Source organism: Cynocephalus volans, chromosome 4 (genome assembly GCF_027409185.1).
Source record: "Cynocephalus volans isolate mCynVol1 chromosome 4, mCynVol1.pri, whole genome shotgun sequence".
Taxonomy (NCBI): Eukaryota; Metazoa; Chordata; class Mammalia; order Dermoptera; family Cynocephalidae; genus Cynocephalus; species Cynocephalus volans.
In genome coordinates this window covers 162,429,684-162,442,849 of record NC_084463.1, presented here as the reverse complement: position 1 = coordinate 162,442,849, position 13,166 = coordinate 162,429,684, and the positions used below count along the sequence as shown (strand labels likewise).

At 51.7% G+C, this 13,166-nt stretch overlaps 1 protein-coding gene across 1 annotated transcript; it reads right to left on the bottom strand.

The window, feature by feature from the left end:
- Window positions 1-591: 591 nt before the first annotated feature.
- ANKRD13D (ankyrin repeat domain 13D) lies at window positions 592-11,856 on the bottom strand. Its single transcript, XM_063094151.1, has 15 exons — window positions 11,767-11,856; window positions 11,333-11,468; window positions 11,090-11,214; window positions 10,258-10,303; window positions 10,033-10,176; window positions 9,413-9,602; window positions 4,018-4,084; window positions 3,503-3,584; window positions 3,223-3,284; window positions 3,004-3,134; window positions 1,909-2,066; window positions 1,673-1,789; window positions 1,421-1,584; window positions 1,248-1,339; window positions 592-926 (listed from the first exon to the last, which is right to left on the bottom strand). The coding sequence occupies exons 1-15, from the start codon at window positions 11,854-11,856 to the stop codon at window positions 719-721; spliced, it is 1,812 nt and encodes a 603-aa protein (XP_062950221.1). The 3' UTR covers window positions 592-718.
- Window positions 11,857-13,166: the final 1,310 nt, after the last annotated feature.

The window sequence follows — 13,166 nt, the reverse complement described above, 5'->3', positions numbered from 1 at the left end:
TGGCCTTCATGCTTCCACTCTGCAGGAACCACTGGAAGACACGCAAAGCCTCAGGAGAAACCGGGACAGAAATAACTCATGAAGCTCACGAGGGGTTCTCCCCCTCGGAGGTGAGGCGGGCAGGGCTAGCCTGCTTCACAGCTGCAGCTGACAGAACACGCTGGAGTCAGGGAACCTGGACTTGGGCTGCAGGGGATGGGGGCGGGGTTCTTCCCAGCTGCGCCTGAGTACGGTCTGGAGGCTCAGCCTTTCCCTCTCCCCAAGAGGAGCACGGGCCGGGTTACACGAAGGCCAAGCGGGATGGCAGGAGCCTGGGCCTCCAGCGGGGGACAGGGCTCAAGGAACTGACGCGTATGGAGTATCTGCTCTGTGAAGGCACCTGACATGGGCTGGCTCCTTTCACCCTCCCAACAGCTCTGAGGGGTGGGGGTGGTCTCATTTTACAGCTGAAGAAACTGAAGCTTAGAGAGGCTAAGGGGGCCATGGCCAGGATTCAAATTCAGGTCTGAGGCCGCTGACCATGATGCTCCCCGACCTCCAGCCCACTGAGCCGAGCAAGCCTGCTGCTGACGTCTCTTTATTTCCATCTTGGTCTCCACTGCAAGCCCACCCCCAGGGCTCCAGGCCCCAAGCTCTGCAGCAGACAGTTTATAAATAAATAAATTACAAAAGCGGGTGGAGGGAGTGGCCCCGGACAGCCCTCCCAGGGGCAGGTGGCTTAGTGCTCCGTGAGCGACAGCTGCAGGATCCGCTGTAAGTCTTCCTCCTCCTGCTGCCCCCGCCGCTCCCGCTCCTCCTGCTCCCGCGATGACAATTCCAGGGCCAGGCGAAGCTGCTCCTCAAAGCTTGGGGGGGCTGGGGGCATCCTATGTGGGGACCCCAGGCCCCTGGGCTCTGTGGACAGCCGCAGGCTTTCCTGGAGGGCCCTTCCAGGCAAGGTGTAAGAGGGAAGAGCAGACCAGTGAGTGCTAAGGCTGGGGAGGCAGCCAAGGGGCTGGGGACTTAGCTTTGGAAGACAAGGACAGGGTGGCAAGGAGAAGAGACAAGACAGGGCATTATCTCCCTATCCCTCATGCCACTTTTGGTGGCGGGCAGCATGGCTGATGGACGGTGGCCTTGAGAGGGCATGGGGTCCTGGGACCAGCACTTCCCTGCTCCCCAACCCTATCCCACAAGCCAGGGCCAGCTGGGTGCTCGAGCCAGAGTGGGGCAGGAGCGGGACCCAGTAGGTCCTACAAGGGCCTCACCGCTCCAGCTGAAGCTGCTCCTCATAAACTGTGGCCTGGGGAGGAGGGTGGGCACCAGGCCGGGTGTTGGTCAGGGCTTCCCAGACAGTCACCTGCAGCCGCCAGAGCCCAGAGCTGTCACCTCTACCCTGTGGCTGCAGAGGCCAGGGGCCCACCCCCTGCCTAAGTCGCACCTGCTCTGCCTCTGTGCCCGCCTCAAGCAGGCTCTGCTGGATGGCGAATTGCAGCAGGTCGTCATCCTCGTCGCGAAGGGGCTCACTGAGCTCTGTGCCCAGCACACTGTACCCCTTGGGCACCTCAAACACCATGGGGTCCACCTCGCATGGGAAAGGGCCCCCTGGGCAGATGGCAGAAGGGCCATGCTCAACCCCCAGGGCTCAGCCCCAGAGAGCTGCACAGCCTCCCTCTTCCTCTCATGGTGGTACCTGAAGCTGCGACAGCAGAGCTGGGGGCCGGCACCCACACTGAGCTCAGGGGCTCGTCACAGCCACACAGGTTGCTGAAGGTGATGCGGGCGTTGAGCACGTGGAAAAGAGGAATCTCTGAGGAGACAGCCGTGCCTGAGCCGCCCTGCGGAGACCCACCTGCACCTGACCCCTGGCCCCGCACCCACCCTGCTCTGCAGGAGCGGCCCCCCGCTACCCCGAGCCCACCCGCTCACCAATCTTGACCGGGAAGCCGGGAGGGAGGCGGAGGGTGATGAAGTCACGCAGCTTGGCAAAGTGGGCGTTGCTGATGGCCATCAGGTCAATGATGGGTGTCACTTGGTCACCCAGGGAGAGCGGGTGCTCCTCACTGAGCCACAGTGTGGCCTTGAACCTGCCCAGCCGACCACGCATGTGGGTCAGGAACCTCGGGCGGCGCTTCCGCTCAGGCTGCCCCCTCTGAGCCCTGCCTTCGCTCGCACCTTCCAGGGGTCTGGGGTGCCCTGCTCTCCGCTCACATGCCCCTACCTGCCTCTTCCAGGAGTTGTGTAGTGGCCCCCTGGCCCGAGCTGCCCCCACACCCTGGGCCCACACTGGGGCTCATGATGGTCTTGTGCCAGCTCATCTGGTCTGGAAGAAGGGGGCAGGGCCAGGCTGTGGGCTCCCCTCTGGGCCTCATCCACAGCCTCTTCCTCAGGCCAGAGCTGGCCAGCGCCTCACACTCAGCCATACTTTTATGTCCGCACAGCCCAAGGGTCAAGACTGCTGGGGCACGAATCCCAGCTCCATCACGGGTGGCTCACAGGATCCACGCGAGGTAGCTGGGGGGTGCTGGGCCTGCTGAAAGCCCTATGTGTCCATTGTCACCACTTACACCTGCTCATCACACCCTCATGAGGCAGGTGGGCCGACAAGTGTAAGTGTTCTCATTCCACTGAAGAAGAAACTAGACTTGGGGAGGGGAAGACATTTCCTTGGGCCCAGCAGCAGAGCCCCAGGCCCCTTCCATGGGCCCTTCCGACTCCATCATGTGCTGGTCCCCAGCAGGTGCTCATCATATTGTATAGAAAACCATAGGTGGGTGGTGCCACACATTCATTCATTCATCAAAGAAGCATGGCCAGTTCTCTGGGCCAAGCCCTGTGCTGGGTGCTGAAGACCATGGATAAGACAGACATGGTTCCTGCACTCAAGGAGCATGGTCCAGAGAGAAGCCAGCTGGGTGAGCAGGTCCCTCACTATGATGGGCCCCGTGTGTGACAGCAGTCTGCAAGGGTCCAGGCAGGGTTCCCATTTCTGAGGGAAGTCCACAGCCAGCTCCCAGACCTCACCTCTGTACTTTGCTGGACATCTCGATGGGGCGGCCAATGTTTCGTGACTCCAGGCTGAAGTTTGGGTCGAAGTACTCATCGGGTGAAATAGCTGTGGGGTTGGTGGGGCTGGCTGCCTGCTGCACAGGAGCCTGGGGTGGGCCCCAGGACAGCACTTAGCACTCAGGATGGCACACTGGCCCCTCCTGGCCCAGCCCTCCACCCCCAGCCCTGGCTCACCCCATTGTGAGAGGAGTGTTGCTGGGCCATCCCCAGGAAGGACTGGAATGGAGTCTTCCCCCCTAAAGACAAGGGGTAGGAGCCCATGAGGGGACTTTGTACTACTGTCCCCAGACTGCCCCCACCCACCCTCCAGCCTGGGAGCCTCCTGTCAGGTGGGAGAGAGCAGATAGGAAAGGGGAGGCCTCCCACCTTGTCCTGGGATACTCTGGCCCCCGACCCCAGGGTGACCCCCACCATGCAGTGTGACCAGGCAGCAGGCAGGCGCACCTGGGTTTACCTTTGCTCCTTGACTTGTCCTGATCAGAGAGGTGCTCCGTTCGTGTGCGTGTCACCAGTTCCACGTTGGTGGCACTGTACACCTGGGGAGCAGGGGGGACATGGGGAGCTGGGGGCTCAGAGCCTGCTCCCCACACTCAGCCTCACCAGCTCAGGACCCAAGTCTTCCTATCGCTAGAGATAGACAAGATCTCACCCTCCACAATGGAGGATGTGGCAGGGTCTGAGCCCCGGAGAGTCACCAATGAGGGGATGTAGCCCCAGGGTTAAGAGGAAAATGCTCCTTGTTTGATCTTGGTACCATGGGTGGGGGCCCGTGCTGTGGGTGATCCCTATACACTCAGCAGGGGTTGGGTACATGGACCCCATTGTGTTCTCTTGACTGCACAGGGTTTCCAGAGCCCAAGGGCTACTCCAGCTCTCCCTCCCTCCACACTCTGGAGTGGATGTGGAGAAGGAGCTGAGTTCCTGGGCCTCATTTCCTACCCCCAGCCCTCCACCACTAGCCTCTCCTGCCTTGGCTTCGTAGCCGCTAACAGTTTCCATCTTCTCAGACCGCCATCCCCAGATACCACATTTGTTCCTGAAACAGACCAAATAGGAGCTTGTGAGGACTTGCACCCTCCACACCCTTTCCTTCCAACCCCCCCTCCAAATTAGCCTGCCCTGGCTGCCCAACTCCCAGGATCCCTCCCCACTGTGAAATATGAATGGGCCTTGAAAAGGGTGCCTGGACAGCTGGGGACATTTTAACAAGGACTGGGGACTAGAAGATACTGAGGAATTATAATTAATTTTGTTGGGTGTGATAATAGTTCCAGGACTGGATTAAAAAACAACCTTATCTGTTAGAGTCATTTGCAGAAGCATTTACTGTTGAAGTGATATGACATCTGGGATGTGCTTTCAAATACTCCAGGAAAATAAAAAAAGGCAGGGAAAGATAGAGTTAATAATATTGGTAAAAATGTTCATAAATATTGAAGCTGGGTAATGAGTAAGTACATTATCTCTTCTTTCATATATGTTTGAAATTTTCCATAATAAAACATTAAAAATAAAAGTATGTCTGATTCAACAATAATAGTTAGAGACTTCAATACCCCACTTTCAATAATGGATAGAACAAGTAGAAGATCAGCAAAGAAATTGAAGACATGAACAACACAGTAAACTAACTAGACATTACAGACATTCTTAGAACACTCCACCCAACAATAACAGAATACACATTCTTCTCAAATGCACATGGAACGTTCTTCAGGATAGAAAATATGATGGGTCATAAAAGAATCTCCAATGAATTTGAAAGGATAGAAGTCATACAAAGTATTTTTCCAACCACAATGGACTGAAATTGGAAATCAATAACAAAAAAATGTTGGAAATTCATAAACAGGTGGAAAGTAAACAATACACTCCTAAATAACCAATGGCTCAAAGAATAAATCAAAAAGGAAATCAGAAAATACTTTGAGGGCCAGCCTGTGGCTCACTTGGGAGAGCATGGTGCTGATAACACCAAGTCAAGGGTTAAGATCCACTTACCGGTCATCTTTTTTAAAAAAAAGGAAAAGAAAATACTTTGAGATGAATGGAAGTGAAAACACAACATAACAAAACTTATATGACATGGCTAAAGCCATGCTTAGAGGAAAATTTATAGCTGTAAATGCCTAGATTAAGAAAGAAGAAAGATCTCAAATCAATAACCTAAACTTTCACAATAAGACACTGGAAAAAGAAGAGTAAACAACCCACAGCAAGCAGAAAAAAAAAAAACAAAAAAGAAAGAAAGAATAAATATCAGAGTGAAAGTTAATGAAATAGAGAATAGAAAAACAATAGAGAACATCAACGAAAACAAAAGCTGGTTCTTTGAAAAGATCAACAAAATTGAAAGACCTTTAGCTAGACTGACCAAGAAAAAAAAGAGAGAGAGAGAGAGAAGACTCAAATTACTAACATCAGAAATGAAAGAGGGGGAATTACTACTGACCTTACAGAAATAAAAAAGGATTATAAAGGAATATGATGAATAACTATACTCCAAAAATTTTGATAATTCAGACAAAAAGGACAAATTCTTAGTGAGTCACAAACTAACAAAACTAACTTATAGATAATCTGAATAGACCTATAACAAATGAAGAGATTGATTGGTAATAATAATTTTAAAAACTACCCACAAAGAAAAACCCAGGCCCCGATGGCTTCACGACTGAATCCTACCAATCATTTAAAGAAAAATTAATGCCAATTATTCACAAACTCTTGCAAAAAAATAGGTGAAGTGACACCTCCCAACTTATTCTGAGGCATCACCCAGATACCAAAACCAGACGAAGACATCACAAGAAGAGAAAACTACACACCAATATCTCTTAGGAATATAGACAGAAAATCCTCAACAAAATACTAGCAACCCAATCCAGCAATATATGAAAATAATTATACACCATGACCAAATAGAATTTATCTCATGAATGCAAGGTTGGTTCAATATCCAAAAATCAATTGATGTAATACATCATATCAATAGAATTTTTAAAAAATCACTGATCATATCAATAGACGCAGAAAAAGCACTTCACAAAATCCAACACCCTTTCATGACAAAAACACTCAACAAACTAGGAATAGAAAAGAACTTCCTCAATCTGATAAGGGTTGTCTACCAAAAACCCACAACTAACATCGTACTCAATGGTGAGACTGAATGCTTTTCCCCTAAAATCAGGAACAAGACAAGGATGTCTGCTCTCCATACTTTGATTCAACATTGTACAGGAGGTTCCAGCCAGAGCAATTAGGAAAGAAAAAGAAAAAAAAAGGCCTTTAGATAAGAAAAGAAGTAAAACTGTATTTATGGATGACATGATCTTATATATTAAAAAATCCTAGGAATTCAATAAAAATCTAGTCAAACTAATAAACAACTTCAGGAATGTTACAGGGTACATGATCAATATAAAAATCAATTGTATTTTTATACATTTGCAGTGAAAAAATCAAAAAAATTAAATTAAGAGAACTATATGATTCATAATAGCATCAAAAAGAATAAAACACTTAAGAATAATTTCACAAAATGTAAAACTTATGCTCTGAAAACTACAAAACATTGTTGAAAGAAATTTTAAAAGATCTAAATAAATGGAAAAACATCCTATGTTCATTGATTGGAAGGCTTAACATTGGTAAGATGTCAATACTCCCAAAACAGATTTACAGATTCAGCGCAATCCCTATCAGAATCCCATCAGACTTTTTTTTTTTTTGGTGGCCAGCCAGTAAGGGGATATGAACTCTTGACCTTGGAGTTATAACACCAGCACTCTAACCAGCTGAGCTAACTGGCCAGCTCCCCATCTGACTTCTTTGTAGAAATTGACAAGCTGAATCTAGAATTCATATGAAATATAACTGACCCAGAATACCCAAAATAATCCTGAAAAAGAACAAAGGAGGAAGACTCACACTTTCTGACTTCAAAATTTACCACAAAGCAACAATGTTAAGACAGTGTAGTACTGGCACAAAGATAGAGTTACAGATCCAAGGAATAGGATGGAGAGTCCAGAAACAAACCCACACATCTATGGTCCACTGATTTTTGACAAGGGTGTCAAGACCATTCAATAGTAGGGGAGGGGGAGGGAGGTTGGGGGATAATTGGAAGGGGACGAAGGGTACAAAAGCAATTTCTGGTAATGGGTATGTCCCCAATATGAATTTGGCCCCCACATCATGGGCAAGAAGGGGAACAATCAGCTTTGTATCTCATGAATATTTTTAATTAATTAATTAATTAATTTTAAAAAAAACCAAACATTTGCCATACAGATGGAGTACAGTATGAAAAAAAAAGTGTTCTCTCTAAGATCTTTGAAGGTGTTTTTCTTTAGTAGGTTTATATTATAAACTCTTAGTAAAAAAGCAAAAAAAAAAAAAAAAAGATCATTCGATAGTAAAAGCAGAGTATTTTTAATAAATGGGGCTGGGACAACTAGATAGTTGCATGCCAAAAAATGAAGTTGGATCCTTACCTTCCACTATCCACAAATATTAACTCAAAATAGCTCAAATACCTACATGTAGGAGCTAAAACTATAAAACTTCTAGAAGACAGAAGAAAATCTTCATTGCCTTAGATTTGGCAATTAGATATGACACCCAAATAGCAAACAACAAAAGAAAAACAGTAGATAAACTGTACATCATCAAAGTTAAAACTTTTGTGCTTCAAAGGACAAGAAAGTGAAAATCAAGAAAGTGAAATGACAAGCCACAGAAATGTAGGAAATGTTTGCAAATCATATATCTGATAAGGAACTTATATCTAGAATTTATAAAGAACACTTACAACTCAATAACAAAAAGATAACCTAATTTAAAAAAATGGGTAAAGGATCGGAATAGAAAATTTTCCAAAGAAGATATACAAATAGGGCCGGCCCGTGGCTCACTCGGGAGAGTGTGGTGCTGATAACACCAAGGCCATGGGTTTGGATCCTATATAGGGATGGCCGGTTGGCTCACTAGCTGAGAGTGGTGCTGACAACACCAAGCCAAGGGTTAAGATCCCCTTACCGGTCATCTTTTAAAAAAAAAAAAAAAAAAATGCAAATCAAAACCACAATGAGATACCACTTCACTAGGATCGTCATAATCCACAAATGAATGAGTGAATGAATGAATGAAGAATCACAAGTGTTGGTGAGGATGTGGAGAAGTTGGAGCCTCATATACTGCTGGTGGGGATGAAAAACAGTACAGTACAGCCCCTTTGGTAAACAGTCTGGCAATTCCTCAAATAATGAAACACCAAGTCACCACATAACCCAGCAATTACACTGCTAGGTATGTACCCAAGAGAAATTAAAACATATGTCCACACAAACACTTGTCTATGAATATTGATAACCACATTATTTACAACAGCCAAATGGTGGAAACAATCCAAATGTCTACCAATGGACCAATGAATAAACAAAATGTAGCATATTCACACAATGGAATCTGCCATCAAAAGGAATGACGTGGTATATGCTAGAACTTGGATGAACTTTGAAAACTTTCTATTAAGTGAAAGCAGCCAGACACAAAGGCAACATATTATAAAATTCCATTCATATGAAAGTACAGAATAGGGAAATCTATAGAGACAGAAAGTAGACTGGAGGTTATTTAGGGCTGTGGGAGGGGATGCAGGCATGGTGGATGGGGGGTGGCAGCTAAAGAGTATGGGGTTTCTTGTTGAGCTGATGAAATGTTCTAAAATCTATTATAGTGAACAAATCTGTGAATACGCTAAAAACTATTGAATTGTACACTTCAAATGAGTGAACTGTATGATACATAAAATTATATCTTAATAAAGCTGTTTTCTTATTTAATTTTTGGTGGCTGGCCGGTATGGGGATCCAAACCCTCGACCTTGGTGTTATCAGCACCACCCTCTTCCGAGTGAGTTAACCGGCCAGTCCCAAGCTGTTTTTTTAAAAAAGTATTCCCCAAATCTGCTATTGCAACTGGAGGCATATGTTGTCAAATAACACTCTTGCCAGAAGGGTCAGGTTCCTAAGCTACCCACAAAGGACTGTGCCCCAAACACAGCCATGCTAACAAGAAGCCAACATTAGTGCAAACAGCTGTCTTGAATTACAGCCTAAATCCTTGTTTTTATGGGAAAATATGTGAGGTCAGAAGTCAAGGAAGTGGGAACATGCTGACCTAGCCCCCTCCCTGGGAAGCCAGCTGCCAGTATAGACATGTGTGTGCCCCTCCCCCCCAATCTGAGCAGCCTCTGACCTCCCAGGCCAGAGCCAGCCTCTGGACCTCAAGGACAGCCCTGCCCTCATAAATAGTGGCTCCTGCTACCCCCACAGTGTGCCAGGCCCTGACTGACCTCTCGAAGGCCACATTGCGAGTGTCCAGGTGGGTGGAGACGATCGGAGAGGTGAGGCGACTGGCCACATGTTCCTCGCTTGGTCTCATGGCAGCCAGCAGGGCTTCTGGCTCATGCAGAGTGATCCCCAGTGTCTCTGTGTGTACCACCTGCCGGTCGTGGTCCACTTCCATCACCAGGGCCCCTGCCTCTGCCGGCCGGCAGGGGAAACAAATCAGTGCCAGGCCCCCAGCCAGCAGGGAGAAGGTCATTGTGGTACCCTCAGTCACCTGCTACTAAGTGGGTACAGCCTCAGCCCCTGGATTCCCCTCCACCCCCAGCCTCAGTCTCCACATCCAGAAAGTGAAAAGGACAGCATCATCCTAAAAAGCTACTGGAGGGGGGCCGGCCCGTGGCTCACTCGGGAGAGTGCGGTGCTGATAACACCAAGGCCCCGGGTTCGGATCCCATATACGGATGGCTGGTTCGCTCACTGGCTGAGCGTGGTGCTGACAACACCAAGTCAAGGGTTAAGATCCCCTTACCGGTCATCTTAAAAAAAAAAAAAAAAAAAAAAAGCCCCTGGAGAATCTGAGGGCTCTAGCATGCCTCAGGTCCCAGGGAATGCCCCCAGAGCTCACCCTGGCCCTTGAAGATGAAGCTCCTCCGGCCGCGCTGCCAGGACATGTGCTCAAAACCCAGGAGACTGGTGTCCACCCGCAGGTTCTCACCCTGCTTCCACACACGGTACACATCGCTCGGGCACATCTTGGACACGAGGGGCACTGCAGGGGGTGCTGAGGTCACAGGGATCTTCCCCAAAGACCCCACCCCAAGCCCCTGGGAACTGAGCAGTCCCCACTCACCCCAGCTGGTGAACTCCCACTTCATTTCCACGTAGAAATCAGGGGCCTGAGAGAGATCGGAGTTGCCTGTCAGGGCCCTGCCTGGTGGGGGCTGGTGGATGTGGGAGCTCCTTGTCCACAGCCACTCCCTGGGGGCCCAGCCCTTCAGCAAGTCTCAGTGCACTGTTATGGCCCAACTACGCCCCCACCCCAACCAAACCCTGTCCAGGAGAGGTGGGCCATGGGGACCCTAAATGGTTATGCTCCGTGCTTAATGAGGCTATAATCATTTGGAGGCTTGAGGACAAGTGTCAACCTGGCCACCAGCCCACTGGGGAGCTTTTTTTCCCCTCTGGGTCTAAATCCCCATCTGTAAAGTGGCACAATGACCCCCTCTCTGGGCCTGCCCCACAGGTGGAGAGTACAAGGTAGTGTGCTCTGTCAGCCAGACCCCTCTGCATGCTTCCAGAAGGGTGGACAGTGCCCAGTACCAGGCATTCCAGGGATCCAGGCCAAATCCACTTAGTCGACCTGAAATTCCCCCTCTAGGAAATCTGTATTCTCCAGGGGGCCCAAACCTAAAGCTCTGTAGAGATTTCTGGCAACAGACCCCTTGATGCTGGCAAAAACTTTCTTTCCAAAGCGCCCAATCTCATCCATGTGGGACTGGACTCCTCTTCCGCATGACCCTGGGCTGGTCATGTAACACAAAAAGACCTCATCGATAGTGACGGGAAAGCACACTGCACAGGCTGGGTACTCTTCCAGGGCCAGGCCTGGCATGGGTGACCGTGGTGATCCTGGCATGGCACCCCAGCCCCCTTACTGGCCACACCTCTGTGCCCTGCTGTACCTGGCGGAGTTTGTTGAGCAATTCCGGAATGCCAGCCAGCCGCTGTGTAGCCCGCTGGTAGTCCCGATACTGGAGCACCAGCTGCACCATCTCGGGGTCTCCCGTGCTGACTGCTTCCTGCAGGACTGGGGGGCACCAGGCTGCTGAGTGAAGCCTTCCCGATGGCCCCTCGCCTGGCTGCTCACTCCCACCCACCAACCCCACTGCCAGCCTCAAGAGGAGCCCCTCTGCCCTCTGCAGTACCTGCCCAGCCCTGGCGGCTCTCTTTGCCCACGTTGGCATTGTATCGAAGGAGGACTCTTACAGACTCCAGGTTCCCCAGGGACACGGCCAGCTCCAGGGGGGTCCGCCCCCGAGGGTCCTCCTCTTCAATGTCGTGCTGGGGGAGATGGGACATTCAGCACAGGGCAAGAGAGAAGTCAAGCCACGAGGCTGGATTGGGAGTCACTGTGCCCTGTAAGGTGGGCAGACCGGCAGGGCGAGGCCCAGCGCTGGGAGCCGGGTCCAGAGGCTCACGTGCGAGGGGCAGGTGACCTGGGCTTCGGATGGGTCTGGGGAGGGGGGCCGGGATGCGGCTGCGGAGCTGAGCAGGGGCGGGCGGCCTCCAGATGGAGACCACGGTCTTGGGGCGAGGGGGAGGGACCTGGGGACCTAGCGGGGCCCCAGCGGGGTCTCACCTGGCGGCTGTGCAGCGCGGCCTCCAGTTCGCGGTGCCGGTTCGCCCAGACGAGCCGGTGCAGCGGGAAGGTGGGGCCCGGGCCGGCCATGCTGGGCCTCAGCGCCGCATCCCGGGCAGGCGGGCGGGCGGGGCGGCCCGGCCCGGGCTTCGGGCCTGGCGCGGCCCCCTGGCCTCCCCTCAGCCGCGCCCCAGCTGCGCCCACCGCAGCCCCGCGGCCCGGGCGGCAGTCGCTGCGGCGGCGGCGCAGGCGGCGAGGGGGGCGGGGCGGGGCGGCCGAGGGGCGGGGCCTGGCGAAAGCTCCGCCCACGACCTGCAGGAGGCGCCCCAGGCCCTGCGCAGACCCCCGCTTGCGAGTCCGGAAGGGGAAGGCGGGGACCCGGGGGCGGGGCTGCTCGGCGGGGGCGGGGCCTGGGCCTCGGGGACGTCCGCAAGCGTGTGCGCATGCGCCTGAGCGGGCCGGGGTCCTGCCGTCAGAGGGTTACCCGCGTTCCTCTAGCAGACCGCAGTCCACGCCCCCGTCTTCCTACCCCCGGCCCCCGGGCACCGACTATGCCGTGTGTGCGGATGAGGTGGGAGGTCCCGGCTCCCCGCCATCACCGCCGGGCAGAGCCCAGCTTGGGGATGGGTGTCCAGCAGATGCCCCTATATTCTGGCCGGCTGAGCACGAAGCACCCTCCCCAGGCACCTGGGCCGGTGTCTGGGGGTCCCGCGATGCGGGGAGGCATCCAGGGCTCCTCAGGGCATTGGAGTCAGGGATGAGAGTAGCGGGGTATGGGGAGCGCAGGCCCAGCCAGCTCCAGAGTTTTCCTGGTAGAGGACCGTCCACGGGGAATGGCTGCCTTTGCCCACCTCATGGGTACCTTTTGCAGAGGCTGCCCTTTGCTGCCAGTGTCAGGAGAGGAAGGAGAGTTTCAAAATCAAGGCCGGCCCCTCCACGCACACAGGAATCAGGGTGCAGGCCTCAGTCGGCTTCAGTGGGCTTAGTTCAGGCCCCTGGTGACCAGAGGCCCTGCCCAGGGTCTCTGATCTTGGTGGGTGGTGAGGCTGCCATCAAGTTTGCTAAGGCTTACCCTCTGGTCTCAGTTTCCCTATTTGTAAAATGACTTGATCGTTTGATCTAGAAGGGCTGTCTAGCTTGAGAGTCACCTTCTGCTCAAAGGCATCCTCATTTCTGAGTCTCTGAGCCAGGAGGCCTGGTTGCCATTCTTACCTGTCTTCTCATTGTAGTCAGGTGGCTCCTGTGCTATCTGGGATCACTTTGGAACCCCACCCTATGGTGTCACCAGGTCATCTGTAACATCCTGGGGTTTACAGCAGTTCAACGGCTTCTGAATGTCCAGAGCTCTGAAATCAGGCTCTGCTGGCCACCATTGCTGCAGCCCTCTCTGGCTTCCAACC

Bases quoted from the DNA above. Each gene is read 5' to 3' on its own strand.
- ANKRD13D (XM_063094151.1), bottom strand. From the start codon at position 11,856: ATGGCCGGCCCGGGCCCCACCTTCCCGCTGCACCGGCTCGTCTGGGCG. The intron at 11,215-11,332 runs GTACTGCAGAGG...GGTGCCCCCCAG, and splicing joins GAGCCGCCAGGGCTGGGCAG to TCCTGCAGGAAGCAGTCAGC. The intron at 1,340-1,420 runs GTGCGACTTAGG...TGGCGGCTGCAG, and splicing joins CGGGCACAGAGGCAGAGCAG to GTGACTGTCTGGGAAGCCCT.